A 16,484-nucleotide genomic window follows, 5' to 3' on the forward strand; every position below is an offset into this window, starting at 1 on the left:
AGCCATGGCCTTGATTTTATTTTAATTTGAAATAGCTGATCAGAGATATACTCAACTCAGTCTTATAGTCCTCTGTTTACAATATGGGTCTTGGCCAGAGTTAATAATTATTTTCTGGTTTTAGATGAAGTAAAATGTATGGTCCTAAGTCTTAAGAAGAACAATGACCATGCTTGATCCTTGTTTCCTGTCTCAAATCAAATCCAGCAGGAAAAGCTGCGGGCACAGCTGCCAATAATGGGAGTTGAGAGCAGATGTCACTTTGGCTCACTTCATCACTGAGTTCAGAATTTTATTAGTGTCACCTGTGTGTACCCTGAAATTTTCCTCACAGTGCAGAACTGGGGGTGCTTAAAGCTCTTTCTTAACACAGACAATTAAATTCTAAAACTGTTACTCTGCACTGACATCTTTACACTGAATAAACCTATAAAGTGTTAATTACTCATATGTGATTTCTTTATTGATTTATTAAGCAACAAGAATCCTTAGAATAGCACCTTGCAAACAGTAATTTGTTTAGACAACAAGATCATACTGCTGGGCAGCTCATTATTGAAAACGTCTCTATAGTAATGACTTTATAATTACAAATACTGTCCTCCTATATTATTCTATAAATTGCACTAAATTTTGACACCAATTGTAAAGTTATATTTTACATAAACATAGCTCATATGTTTTGAAATCAAAATTATTTAGTCTTCATTTTCTATTAAAACAAACTGACGAAAGAGATTCTATAAATTGAGGCAGACTAGCATGAATCATGAACATGTCATGAGTTCTTCTATAATACAAAGGCAACATCTAAAACTATTTGAAATAAAATTACTTGAGTAAAATGAATCTATAGCAATAGAGTTTGCAACGAAGATTTTATCTTTTGTTCAGTTACACATACCAATTGTTACAACAGCTGGTGAAATATTATTCATGTGGATTTCTCAAACTGAAGAAGAGACATGGTTAAAATATTTACTGACAACATCCTATCTCTGTCACATACAGCAGTAAGATAAAACAACACGGTATCTATTAATCAGTGGCAATAGGTCCAAAGCTAGCTTGTGTTACATATCAAAGCCCCATCTCTATCCTATCACCACAAATAGGAAGAACAAACATTCTAAGACCTGAATTATGCTGCAGTTAAAATTTTCTTCTTAGTAGAAAATTTTCTTATTCAAAGATAGAACAACTGTAACAATAAGGATCACTTGAATATTAAAAGATAATACACTTGGATTTTCATTACATTAATAGGCGTGCACTAGTATTACAAGTCATGCCTCTGTTGGGAACATTGGTGTATCTGACACCACATTTCCCTTTGAGAGTGTTTGAAGTCTTTCTGGGGTGTTCAGAGCTTTCTGGGGTTAGTATCCAATTATCAGTGACTGCATATTATGTCTGTTCATTTGTGACTGGATTATCTCACTCAGGATGATATTCTCTAGATGCATCCACTTTCTTAAGAATTTCATAAAGTCATTGTTTCTGATAGCTGAGTAGTACTCCATTGTGTAAATATATCACATTTTTTTATCCATTCATCTACTGAAGGACTTATGGGTTATTTTCAGCTTCTGGCTATTATAAATAGAACTGCTATGAACATTATGGTGCATGTGTCTTTGTGGTATGTTGGAGCATCTCTAGGGTATATGTCCAGAAGTGGAATAACTGGGTCTTCAGGTAGTACTATGTCCAATTTTTTGAGGAATCACCAGACTGATTTCCAGAGTGGGTGTACCAGTTTACAACCCCATCAATTCTTTTTCAGTTTGTATTCTCTTCCTTCTATGGAACTATACTCCTATACTATGGAATGCATGTTGCATTATATAAGATTGGTTTATGAGCTGTTTTAATAGAAGCTAGAATAAAAATGAGATTATTAATTTTGTTGCATTTGTTATGTATAAGTTTTTGCTTATATAGTTACTTGTCCAAAAGATACATACTTCATAGTGTATGCTTGAACAAACTAAATAATGAAAGCATTGATTCCTAGTTAGATGTATTACTAGGAAATTTTCTAAGGAATTACTTAATGATGCACAACAAAGAGTCTCTTCTCTTTATTTTTGTGCATAACTGTGTTTTTATTTGTTGAATAATCAGCTCCTAAATATCTCCGAGTCCCACCAGACATGTATTAGGTTCCAAGAGCAATGTGCTTCCAAGGTCATAAGGGACAAATGAAGCAGCCTCACTTTATGCTGCTATGTCAGGCGACTGAGAAGCACATACTTTTCCTGGAGTAATGGGGAAGGGGTGTTAGACAGCTTGTTTATAATAAAACAAAGTACTTTGAAACAACACTGCTTATAAAATGGCCAAGTTGCATTTTAAATTCCCTTGGTGAAATGATACTTTAATACAAAAGCCAGATTAAAATTAATTCACATACAGGTTTAGTTCCTCTTTTCCAGTGGCTTTGTACCAGCTGGGTCTGCACAGAAAATCTTTAACTGGCAGTATGTACCAGACAAGACTATTTTGAACCTCAATCTAAAGAATTTCCTTAAATAAATTTTGTAAGTGGAAACTGTACAAACTTATGATTATTTATGACATTTAATAGGTAGTTCTATAACAAAAATCTGTAGCTGGACTTCCCACTTAGGCATGTCAGAAAGGATTGCAAAATTATTTTTACATTGTTATCTGAATGCATTTCTAATGTTGGAATGGCATTTTAAAATCTCCTACGGATAGTTTCCAATTCAAGTTCTGCTTGAAGTGGACTTAAATTTATTTCTTATGCATGCATTAGGATACACTTTCAATCATATTGGCTCATTCTTAGTTAACTGATGCTAAAGATATGTATGCAAATCTCCAACTTGGAATTTTATATATTCTTGAAAGTAAATTTAAAAGACTAAACTTCTGCATGGTCAAAAGGAATGTTATGGAAGTTGACATATATTTTGCAATTTAATGAGAAAATATTGTGACTTTTAAACTATTTAAATTTCATTCAAATTACCTCTTATTATACTAACTTCCAATGATCTTATTAGAAGACAGGGCTTTTGGAGGATGGCAGTGTGTCATGAGGATAAAGCTGACAACAGAGAATTAATTTACAAACATAGGCCTTAGGAAGCAAATTTTCTCTTCAGCACTGAGTCTGAGCACAAAGATACTATCTCAAAACACAGCCTGAACTGGCATAATGGTTTGTGTTTCCTAGCATCTTGAACAGTGACCTGCTACTTTTCCTTAGACACAAAATTTGTAAGAGAGGCCATTACAATAATACAGATGGGTTATGGACAGTTATTACATCTTAATAGGTATTTTAAAGTTTACAGTATTAAACTGTGCTTTTCAATGTATTTATTGTGTATACTGACAAAATATATGGACAAGTGACAATTTATAAACATATAACAGGACTGACAATGGACACATCTCTAAATGTCTTTCCAGAAAAGAAGACTTCATAGAGACTCACCAGTAGTGCAGTTCATGAATTCAATATCATCAATTGCAGCTCCTCCTCCTAGATCCCTCGTTCTGATCCCTTGAAAGATGACTTCAAAGTTTCTCAATTTTCCCAACAGGATGGTGGCCCTTCGCCAGTGATTACCAGGGTCTGGTTCACTTTGGTGCCATACTTTCAAAAGTCCTTTGTCTGTCTGAAATAAAAGAGGCTCACATTAGTAGGATAACCAACGTCCTTAATAATAGGAAACAATAACACATGTCATACAATTTCTTGGTCAAATAAAATATCATCTAAAAATGAAAGGAAGAACGGTGGAACCCTGACAACAACCCTGCTGTAGTTTATGTCAGTACAGACATAGTGACCTATCTATACCTTTTCTTAAAGAACTACTGGTAGGATTAGCAATGACCACATTTTTAGCATTTTCAGAGATATCACATTATGATGTCTATATTAGAAAAATTCATCTATCTTTGCCTATACACAAGATTCCTTGCATTGACTAAAATCTGGAAAGATGTGTAGGATTGCTGAATGTATGTTTCTTCTCAATGCCTCTTTCCTACTTTTTAAACATTGTGTCTATTTATTCCATCTGCATGTTGCTTCTAAGAGCTTAGTCCACTAATACAGAGAAGGAAGAGGCCGAAGAATGAATAGAAAATCAACTATTTCCTTGCAGTAAGTTGAACATGGAGGGAAAGTAATACTTGCTCAGGTTGGTCAGATTTTAAATATTCTATTATTACATAATCACAATATTTTTATTTCCAAAACAATAACTATTTAGAAACTAGCTATACCAGTTTCAGGTTATAAGTTTTCAAATAAAAATTAGTTTAAAATTCACATGCAAATATTTCTTCAAAATAATGTAGGTTGGTCAACAAAGAGTATAGATAGCACACTGATATGTGAATGCTTTTAGAGCTGTAATGTGACATGACATACACAATGGCCCTAATGGCCAGATAAAAATGACATCTACATTAAGCTAAGAGCCCAGCTGAGAATCAGAGGACTTTCCTTATGCAACATGCTTTTCCTACGAATTGTATGGAGTCAACAGGATATCCGCTTCCAGGCATGCCAATTGTGGAGTTGTGTTGACTTTTAATTGAGATGGGGAGACTTGTCTGCTGTTCCTTGTTTGCCTGCTGGAATGTGACAATGAAGACAGAGAACTTTATGAGTTCAGAATATTTTGCTTCTCATCACAAACATGAGGAGCTGCATTATGCCCCTGGCTACTTGACTTTCATTCAGGATGAGCTATTCCTTTGCAATGTAAACCAGAATATCCTTTTTCTCACAAATTTGCTTTTTTTCAGGCTATTTTATCACAACAGCAGCAGAGAATCAGGGCATGATGATTAATAGATTATGATAATAGATATTTATCAAAGGAGAAAACATTAATATCACAAAATATTTATGGTTAGCAACCAAATAATCAGTCCTCCTACCTGCTGCTTTATTGTTCTTCTTGAATAAAAGAATTTGCTCTTAGAAGATAGTTTTAAATAATGGAATAGGCATATATTTAATAAAATAGCACCCAGAAATCAGGCATGATGCTCATACGAATTTATAATGCACATCTGTAAAATATATAATTTATTTGTGTTTTTGGCAACTTTATTATACAAAACAAAGATAAATGTACAGATTTTAAGCATTGTTTGCATAAAATTATACAATACATTTTGTCAGTACTTTTTTTCAGATTTTAAAATAATTTTTACATAAAACTGTATGAATATATTTTTTAGACAGTACTAGATTTTTTTAAAGATTTGATAGTATGCATTGAAAACTTAATAATTACAGTGAGCATAAAGACACAGACACAACTCAACCCACAAAAGCAATAATGGTAGGAAACAGAAACAACTATTCCTTGATATCTATAAACATAAATGGACTCAACTCCCCAATAAAGAGACATAGGCTATCAGACTGGATACATAAACAAAATACAGCCTTTTGCTGCATACAGGAAACTCATCTCAGAAACAAAGACATAAACTATCTCAGAGTAAAAGGGTGAGAAAATAACTTCCAAGCAAACAGCCCCAAAAAGCAAGCTGGAGTGTCTATTCTAATATCGAATAAAGTAAATTTCCAACCAAAAGTCATCAAAAAAAGATAAGGAAGGACACTTTTTACTCATTCCCAGGGAAATATGTCAGGAGAAACTCTCAATCCTTAACATATATGCTCCAAATAAAAAAACACCCTCATTCATAACAGAAACCCTACTAAAGCTCAAAAAACACATTTCACCCCACACAATAATAGTGGGAGACTTTAATACCCCACTCTCACCAATGGACAGATTTGGAAACAGAAACTGAACAAGGACACTGCAAAGCTAGCAGAGTCTTTGAACCAACTAGAATTAATAGATATATACAGAACATATCATCCTGAAGTAAAAGAATACACCTTCTGCTCAGCACCCCAAGGCACCTTCTCGAAAATTGACCACATAATTGGACAAAGAACGAGCCTCAATCGATATAAGAAGATTGAAATACTCCCATGCATCCTCTCAGATCACCATGGTCTAAGGCTGCTCTTTAACAACAACAAAGACAACAAAATGCCCACATACACATGGAAACTAAACAACACTCTATTAAACGATAGCAGGGTCAAAGAGGAAATAAAGAAAGAAATTAAGGATTTTCTAGAATTCAACGAAAACGAAAACACAACATACCCAAACCTATGGGATGCAGTGAAAGCAGTACTGAGAGGAAAACTCATAGCCCTAAGTGCTTCCACAACAAAAATGGAGAGAGCTTACATCAGCAACCTGATAGCACAGCTAAAAGCCCTAGAACAAAAGGAAGCAGATATACCAAGAAGAGTAGACAGCAAGAAATAATCAAAATTAGGGCAGAAATAGACCAAATGGAAACAAAAAGAACCATAGAAAAAATCAACAAAACCAAGAGTTGGTTCTTTGAGAAAATCAACAAGATTGATAAACCCCTAGTCAGACTAACTAGAGGGCAAAGAGAGAGTATACACATTAACAAAATCAGAAAGGAAAGTGGAGACATAACAACTGAAACTGAGGAAATTCAAGAAATCATCAGATCCTACTACAAAAACTTATACTCCACAAAATTGGAAAATCTGGAGGAAATGGACGAATTCCTAGACAGATACAAGATCCCAAAGTTAAACCAGGACCAAGTAAACCATCTAAATAACCCTATAACACCTAAAGAAATAGAAGAAGTCATCAAAAGTCTCCCAACCAAAAAAAGCCCAGGTCCAGACGGGTTCAGTGCACAATTTTATCAGACATTTATTGAGGACATAACACCAATACTCTCCAAACTATTCCAGAAGATAGAATCAGATGGAATACTACCTAACTCATTTTCTGAGGCTACAATAACCCTAGTACCTAAACTATACAAAGACCCTACAAGGAAAGAGTACTTCAGACCAATCTTACTTATGAATATTGATGCAAAGATACTCAACAAAATACTTGCAAACCAAATCCAAGAACACATCAAAACGATCATTCATCATGACCAAGTAGGCTTCATCCCTGGGATGCAGGGATGGTTTAACATAAGGAAATCCATCAATGTAATCCACCATATAAACAAACTCAAATAAGAAAACAACATGGTCATCTCACTAGATGCTGAGAAAGCATTTGACAAAATTCAACAACCCTTCATGTTAAAAGTCCTGGAAAGAATAGGAATCCAAGGTCCTTACTTAAACATAATAAAAGCAATATACAGCAAACCAACAGCCAACATCAAACTTAATGGTGGGAAACTTGAAGCAATCCCACTAAAATCAGGGACTCGACAAGGCTGCCCACTCTCCCTCTACTTATTCAACATAGTACTGGAAGTCCTGGCTGGAGCAATTAGACAGCAAAAGGAGATCAAGGGGATACAAATCGGAAAAAAAAGATATAAAAACATCACTCTTTGCCGATGACATGATAGTGTACTTAAGTGACCCCAAAAATTCCACCAGAAAACTCCTACAGCTGATAAACAGGTGCAGCAAAGTGGCTGCATACAAAAGTAAATCAAACAAATCAGTAGCCTTCCTATACTCAAAGGACAAACATGTGGAGAAAGAAATTAAGGAAAAGGTACCCTTCACAATCATCACAAAAACTATGAAATACCTTGTTGTGACTCTAAGCAAGTGAAGGACCTGTACTACCAGAACTTCAAACCTCTAAAGAAGAAAATTGAGAAGGATCTCAGAAAATGGAAAGATCTCCCTTGCTCATGGATTGGAAAGATCAACATTTTAAAAATGGTCATCCTACCAAAAGCAATCTATAGACTCAACGCAATCCCCAGCAAAATCCCATCACAGTTCTTCATGGAATTGGAAAGATCAATGTGCAATTTCATATGGAACAACAAAAGACCTTGAATAACAAAATCCATCCTCAACAACAAGAAAACATCTGCGGGAATCACTATCCCTGACCTCAAGCTATATTAAAAGGCAATTGTGCTGAAAACTGCATGGTACTGGTGCAGAAATAGAAATGTGGATCAATGGAATAGAATAGAAGATCCATAAATGAGCCCTCATGTATATGGTCACCTGATTTTCGACAAAGGAGCATTAAACATTCAATGGTAAAAAGACAGCCTATTCAACAAATGGTGCTGGTCCAACTGGCACTCAGCATGCAAAAGAATGAAAATAGACCCGTTCTTATCTCTTTGTACAAAGCTCAAGTCTAAGTGGATCAAAGATCTCCACATTAAACCAGATACACTGAAACTATTAGATGAGAAAGTAGGGAAAACTTTAGAATATATAGGCACAGGAGAAAATTTTCTGAACAAAACACCAATAGCTCAAGCTCTAAGGTCAAAGATTAACAAATGGGACTTAATGAGATTGCAAAGTTTCTGTAAGGCTAAGGACATTGTCAAGAAAACAAAACAGCAGCCAACAGAATGGGAAAAGATATTTACCAACTCCACATCAGATAGAGGCCTAATATCTAAGGTATACAAAGAACTCAAAATGCTAGACACCAGAGAATCAAATAATCCTATTAAAAAATGGGGTACAGAACTAAACAAAACGTTCTCAGTTGAGGAATATCGAATGCGTGAGAAATATCTGAGGAAGTGCTCGACATTCTTAGCCATCAGGGAAATGCAAATCAAAACAACCCTTGAGATTCCACCTCCCACCAGTCAGATTGGCCAAGATCCAAAACTCAGATGACAACAGATGCTGGTGAGGTTGCTGAGAAAGAGGAACACTTCTCCACTGTTGGTGGGGTTGCAAACTAATACAACCACTATGGAAATCAGTCTGGTGATACCTCAGAAAATTGAATATAGTACTACCTGAAGACCCAGCTATTCCACTTCTGGGCATATACCCCAGAGACACTTTAATACACAACAAAGATATATGCACCACAATGTTCATAGCAGCTCTATTCATAATAGCCAGAAGCTGGAAAGAACCCATATGCCCTTCAGAAGATGAATGGATACAAAAATTTTGGTACATTTACACAATGGAATACTACTCAGCCACCAGAAACAATGAATTGACCAAATTCTTAAGAAAATGGCTGCATCTAGAGAATATCAATCTGAGTGAGATAACCCAGTCACAAAAGAACAGACATAATATGCAGTCACTGATAGTGGGATGCTAACCCCCAGAGGCTAGCACTGCCCCAGAAACAACTCACAGACTCTAAGAAGTTCAAGAAATAAAAAAAAAAAACAAAACAAAAAACCTTACACAACAAGAAAACTTTGACTATTTTCATGTTACATTTTGTTTTGCATATACTTTATACTCTTTGTAACTACTGGGTTTTCGATGCATACTGTCAAACCTTTAAAAAAAATCAAGTACTGACTACTCATATAGATGTATGTAAAAATTATGTTAAAATCTGAAAAAAAGTACTGACAAAAACTGTATTGTATAATTTTATGTAAAAATGCTTGAAATCTGTACATTTATCTTTGTTTTGTAAAATAAAGATGTTAAAAAAAAAAAGAACACTGAAGATAGCCAATGACACATTCAATTTAATATTTATACCATATTTTGGTTGTGGACATTGAACACAGAACCCTGATTATTCTAAACACATGCTTTATCCATGACCTGTGTCCTTGGCCCAAAAATCACTTACTATATTTAAAAGAATATTGTTCTACTTCATTACATGCTCTTAAATGCAAGTGTCCAAATACTAGACAATTCTGCACTAATAGCAATAGCTGGTGGTTTAGGAATGTAGGAAGGCAACTATATCATTAAATTATAGTGGGTGCTTCCTGGGACAGGAAAACATTTCTACAAATACATTATACCATACTAAATGCGTTGGTATAAAACACTGAGCATTTATAAAAACCCAGGTAATAGTAAAGTATAAAAATAAACAATGTATCACTTAGGAGGTTGATTAGTCTGAATGGTTTAGAATCCCTATGATTCAGTCTAAATGCATGAATGATATATATATATACAATCTCACAGACCTAATAAATCTATAAATAAATGCAATTGTAAGGAAAAAGAAAAGTAATTGTACATAAGCAATGTATAATATAGTTAATAAAGTTCATACGGAAGCATGTGTTAGATTGGAAGGTTCATACTAAAACTTTCATTGTGTTAAGTGAAAGATGGTAGATTGATGATTTCTTGCTGTTTGAATGTAAGATTACAAAATAAGACACTCTCATATTCCTGGATAGCTTACCTGCACCCATTCACCAGGGCCAGCTTTACTATGCTGTCCGTGCAAAGTGTAGGGCCTGCTTTCCTGATCCTTACAGCCAGTAAGGGGTAAAGCTAGCTCTTCTGCTTTCACACCCTTTGGGACAGCTCTCCCAAGCTGCCCATAGGAAGGGTGGGGCCAGTTCTCCTAAGCTGTTCATTGGAGGTTTGGGGCCAGCTCTCTCAAACTGCCCATAGGAGGAGTGGGGCCATCTCTGCACAGTCCTTGGACATCAGCATGGTTTCAGGTGGCAACCCTTAACAAGTACTTCCACGTGGCCTTTGGTAGTAACATGGGTAGTGACATTGACACAGACCTCCACCATATACTCCTTCACCCTTGCTACTGCAGGATCATAGACCCCAGACGTGGCCCTCAGTGTCACATGGACCAGTTCCTTACACTGATCAGGTGGCGTCACAGGTTGCTCACATCAGCTACTCTTTAGTCGCCAGTTTGCCTGTCATTATTTTGCAAATGTCATTGTACTATTTTGTGTCTCTTTTTCTCACATTTCTCCACCATTTTCTTGCTCAGCTTACCCCAGGGTCTCTGTATGTCTTCTGTGTGGCAGCACACAGGGTTCATTTTGAATGTGGTTTTTCTGTTTTTTAATGTCATTTCTTTAGAAACTTTTCTGGAATGTTCAGAGTGGGTTCTGTTCACTCGTGTTCTTCAATCTTTGAAACTCCATCATTATGAATTTTATAAAATTGCACTGGTTGATTTCTCCAGGATAAGTGTCTTTCCTACTTCATGACAGGGAACTCATGCCTGACACTGCTTGGGTAGCGAAGAACTAAGAAGTAGATATCCTAGAGACTTAGGGCAAAACCAAACACTACTGGTCTAAAAATCAATATTAATAAAAAGACTCCTAATGATATTCAGCTGTATTCCAGATCAGTGCTTTACTTATCCATCATGAGAGAAGCTTTCTCTGGCAGCAGATGAGAGCAGATGCAGAGACCCACAGCCAGATATTTTTCAGAGAACAAGTCAAAGTTGGAAGTCTCCATCAAATTCTCCCCTAAAGAATCAAGGAATCCCTTAGAAGAGGAAGCAAAAAGATGGTAAGAGCCAGAGAGAGTAAAAAAAACACCAGGAAAATAAGGCCTCTGAATCAACTAAACAAGGTGCATTGAAGTTCACAGAGACCACAGAACCAAGCACAGGACATATTTTTTGCACCAGGTTCTCTGCATGGATATATTTAGTAAAAGAAAAAAGAAAAAAAGGACATTTTTTGCCATCTTTTTTTACATCTGGATCTCTCACACTTAAACATAACTTGGCTTTATTTACACACTAAGCTGTCACTGGTTTAATGAAAACTTGAATGTTTAATTTCAACTTTCTGAACTAACATGTCATTTTTACCACTGGCTAAAGTTTGACTCAAAAATTCTATAAACAATTCATATTTAACGCTACTTAGCATTGTTATACTTACTAACTTGAATGGTTTTAAACTTCATAACTAAATTGAATTAATGTTAAATAACCACCAAAATGTCACTAAGGGTTTCTTTCTTAAACAGTCAGTTGTTGTATTTATAGAAATAACTTTCTAGAGCATGTAATAATTGATCAAAATATTAGGTAATACATGATTTTATTGAAGATATATAGATATGTGGAATATGCCATGGAGCGCTTGTACTGACAGTGTCCTTCAAAATGACCCTTGCAAGGTCTTTGCTGTTCTTTGTGTAGAAAAGGCTCACTAACCCAATTAAAATCCCAATGTATGAAGTTCAAGATGATTTCCTACTTAGTGGTCAATGACTGATTCTCTTGTCTTTCACACTACATTTGGTTTCTGAAGGAGGGCAAGAAAAGCCATGTGATTAAGTGTAGAAAAACAATGAGAAATAAAAAGAATGAAAATATCTAGAAATCATGGGACAGGAGTAATAATCAGAAAAGTCAGCAAGGTCAAAAGTAAGACTTCAGTTATGAATGATAGTTTCTGTCTCTTGGCACACTGCTATTTTATGAAGGCCGATAACTAGTCAATGTGCTCAAAAATACAACCCTTTATGATGAAGTTATAGCACATAAATCAGCTCAATTGGCTTCCAATAGAGAAGGGGAAATAATGAGAAAGAAAGTACGGCAAACACATGTACATAGGGCAACAATCCCATATAACTAGGGCTGGTATAAGGTTGAGTCTTCTGGACATTTCTCTTTGCAAAGTAACAACTGTATACATTGCTACTAAGTCCTGTATAAAACTCTTTCACCAAATACAAAAATAAAGCCTCAGAATAAAATAGTTTTAAACCAATGCTATGTAGTAGAATACATGTACAAAGCTCTTTGTATTTAGAACAATATACATTCGAAATGCTTTAGTATTCACTGGGCAAGTGACAATAAGCATTGTCATATGCATTCTTGACAATAAATTAACCAAATAGAACAGTTTACTTCTGCCTAATAATAAAGTAGAATAAATAAAAATGTCCAAAATTAAAATATGAGTATGTTGGAAAAGACAGTAGAACAAAAATACAAGGGATGACTTTCTGGCCAGTGCCTTCTGCAGGAAAGGATACCAGCTTTCCTGCTCCCCTAGAGAGACCTTAGCCTGAAGCATCCCAGGAGTTTCTGTGCACACAGGGCAGCTGACACCAACCATAGTGTGTAGTCATCCCAGGAGTTACTCTTCTCTCAGGGCAACTGATTAGCAGCTTTTTTGCTCAGCTAAAGAAACCACAGCCTTGAAGGCATTTCAAGAGGTCTGCTGAATGCATGGCAACTGAGTAGCAGACCCCACAGTCCGAAAGCCTCCCTGGAGAAAAACTATACACTGGGCAACAGCTTGACTGTTTCTCTGAAGACACAGAGTGTGAAGACCTACGAAGACATCTGCTGCAGCAAGGGCAACAGAGCAGCAGATTTTCTGCCCCTCAGAGCACCCCACAGTATGAAGACCTCTTCAAAACACCACAACTGCCAGAACAACAGGTCACCAGCATGCATTCTCCTTTGAAGACCCCACAGTCTGAAGGCCCCATAGGAGGTATGCTAAATCTAGGGACACTGACCTATCAAAAGAATTGAAGCAACTGAGGGACACAAGAAGCTGGCTCCAGACAGAGATACCCTGACTAGCAAACGCCAGGAATAACCAGATGGCAAGACTCAAGCCCAAGATCATGAAAAACAGAAGCCAATATACATGGGTATCATCAAAACAAAGTTCTGCCACCACAGCAAGCTCTGGATATACCAACATACCAGAAAATGAGAAAGCTGATCTAATAATCCTATCTCATAAAGATAATGGAGTCCTTTAAGGAGGATATAAAAAAATGAAATACAGGAAACACAGGCAAACAGGTAGAAGTCCTTAAAGAGGAAACAAATTAAGCCTTTAAGAAAATACAAGAAAACACAATCAAACAGGTGAAGGAATTCCATAAAGTGGCCCAAGGTGTAAAAGTAGGAGTAAAACCAATAAAGTAAACATAAATGGAGGCAACCATTGAAATAGAAAACCTAGGAAAGAGTTCAGGTATTACAGATTTAAACATCAACAAGAGAATATAAGAGATAGAAGAGGGAATCTCAGTTGTAGAAGATTGCACAGAAGAGACTGACACAACTGCCAAAGAAATTCAAAACATAAAAAACTCCTAACTCCAAACATCCAGGAAATTCAGGACACAATGAAAACACCAAATCTAAGAATAGTAGGATTAAGAAGAGTGGAGATGCTAACAGACTGGATATACAAACAGGATCCAGCATTTTGCTGCACACAAGAAAAACACTTCAATAACAAAGACAGCCAATACCTTAGAGTAAAAGGCTATGAAATAATCTTACAAGGAAATGGTCCCAAGAACCAAGCTGGAGTTGCCATTCTGATATCTATTAAAATGACTTTCAAATAAAAGTGAGATAAGAAAGGGCACTTCATAGTCAGCCAAGGAAAAACTTATAAAGAAAAACTCAATTCTGAACATCTATGTACCAGATACAAAGGCAGCTACATTTATAAAAGAAATATTATTAAAGATCAAAACACACATTGAACCCTACATAATAATAGTGGGAGACTTCAACATTCACTGCTCACCAATGGACAGGTCATTAAAAGAAAAGCTAGATAGAGACACTGCGGAACTATTAAAGGTTGTGAACCAAATGGATTTAACAAATGTCTACAGAACATTTTACCCTAAAATGATAGAATACACATTCTTCTCGGGAACTCATAGTACTTTCTTCAAAATTGACCATATAATCTGTCACAAAACAAGCCTCAACAGATACAAGAAGATTAAAATAATCCCATGAGAAAAAGTCATTTTAAAAAATCCAACAAAGCTGCATGTTATTGGTACAGAGACAGACAGGTTGATTAATGGAATACAACTAAAGACCCAGAAATAACCCACACACTTATGGACACTAAATCTTTGGCAAAGAAACCCAAGGTATACAATGGAAAAAAGAAAGCTACTTCAATACATGGTGCTGGTCTAACTGCCAATCTGTATATAGAAAAATGAAAATTGATCCATATTTTTCAACTTGCACAAGCTCAAGTGCAAATGGATCAAGAACTTCAACATAAAACCAGATACACTAAATGAAATAAAAGAGAAACTGGGAAAGAGCCTTGAACTCCTGGGTTTGGGAGGATATTTCCTGAGCAGAACTCCAATAACTTAGACTCTAATATTAAGAATTGATAAATGTAACCTCATGAAACTAGAAATATTCTGTAAGGCAAAGAACACAGACAATAGGACAAATTGGCAACCTACAGATTGGGAAAAATTTTCACTAACCCTACATCTGATAGAGGACTAATATCCAAAATATTCGAAGAACTCAAGGAGCTAACCAACAACAACAACAACAACAACAACAACAACAACAACAACAAAATTAAACAGCCCAATCAAAAAATCCGTTATAGAATTTAACTGAGAATTTACAACAGAAGAATCTCAAAAGGCTGAGAAGTACCTAAAGAAATGTTCAAAGTCCTTAGGCATCAGGGAAATGCAAGTCAAAACAACACTGAGATTCCATTTTACACTAACCCGAATGGCTAAGACCAGAACCTCAGGTGACAGCACATGTTAGTGAAGATGTGGAGAAAAAGGAACACTCCTCCATTTTATGGGGGGAAGTAAACTGATACAACTTCTCAGGAAACCGGACTGGAGGTTCCTCAGAAAATTGGACACCGTAGTACCTGAAGATACAAGATCCAGCTATACCAATCTTGGGCATATACCCAAAAGATACCCTACCATGCCACAGGGTGGTAGCCTTATTTATGATAGCCAGAAGCTGAAACAACCCAGATGTCTCACAGCAGAAGAAATGATACAGAAAATGAGGTTTATATACACAATGGAATACTACCCAGCTATTAAAAACAAGGACATCATGAGTTTTGCAGGCAAATAGATGGAACTAGAAAATATCATCCTAAGTGAGGTAACTCAGACTCAAAAATATATGCATTGTATGTACTCACTGATAATTGGATATGAGCCAAAAACCATACAGAATTCCCAGGATACAATCCACATAACTCACAGAGACCAACAAGCCTAAGCGTCCAAATGAGGATGACTGAATCCCACTTGAGAAGAAGAGAGCAACCATAGGTGGTAGGAGGAGGGAAAGACGTGGATGGAAAAGGTGAAAGAGGGAATGAGTGGGACATGATGAGGTACTGGGGGAAGGGGAACAGGACTGAATCCCTGAGGGTTAGCAGAAAGAAACAAAACAGGCAACCTCAGGAGGTAAGAGGTAGGAGGGGCCCTCTAGAATGTACCAGAGACCTGGGAGATGAGAGGCTCTCAGGACTCTGTGAGAGAGATCTTAGATAAAATGCCCTACAGTGGGGGATGCTGTTGCCATCCCACAATCAAAAACTTTGACTCAGAATTTTTCCTATCTGAAAGAACTGAAGGAACAAAAATGGAGAAGAGCCTGTCCAGTGACAGGCCCCAACTGAGATCCAGCTCAGCGGGAGGCCACAAGGCCTGATATTATTACTGATGCTATGGTATGCTTACAATCAGGAGCCTATCATGACTGCCCTCTGAAAGGTCCAACAAGCAGCTGAAATAGTCAGATGCAGATATTTAAACCCAGCCAGTGGACTGAAGTCAAGGGCACCTCTAGTTGAATTTGGGAAAGGCTGGTAGAAGCTGAGGAGGAAGGTGACCTTATAGGATGATCAGCAGTCTCAAC

At 36.4% G+C, this 16,484-nt stretch overlaps 1 protein-coding gene across 1 annotated transcript in view; it reads right to left on the reverse strand.

The window, feature by feature from the left end:
* Positions 1–16,484, reverse strand: part of MALRD1 (MAM and LDL receptor class A domain containing 1) — a gene marked incomplete at both ends in the record, with an annotated part of 691,362 nt that overhangs the window by 240,211 nt on the left and 434,667 nt on the right. Inside the window, one exon of the mRNA XM_080918486.1 lies at positions 3,470–3,653. Within this exon, the coding sequence (XP_080774612.1) occupies positions 3,470–3,653 (184 nt within the window). The remainder of the gene's footprint in view (positions 1–3,469; positions 3,654–16,484) is intronic.

Source organism: Micromys minutus (genome assembly GCF_963924665.1).
Source record: "Micromys minutus genome assembly, chromosome: 6".
NCBI lineage: Eukaryota > Metazoa > Chordata > Mammalia > Rodentia > Muridae > Micromys > Micromys minutus.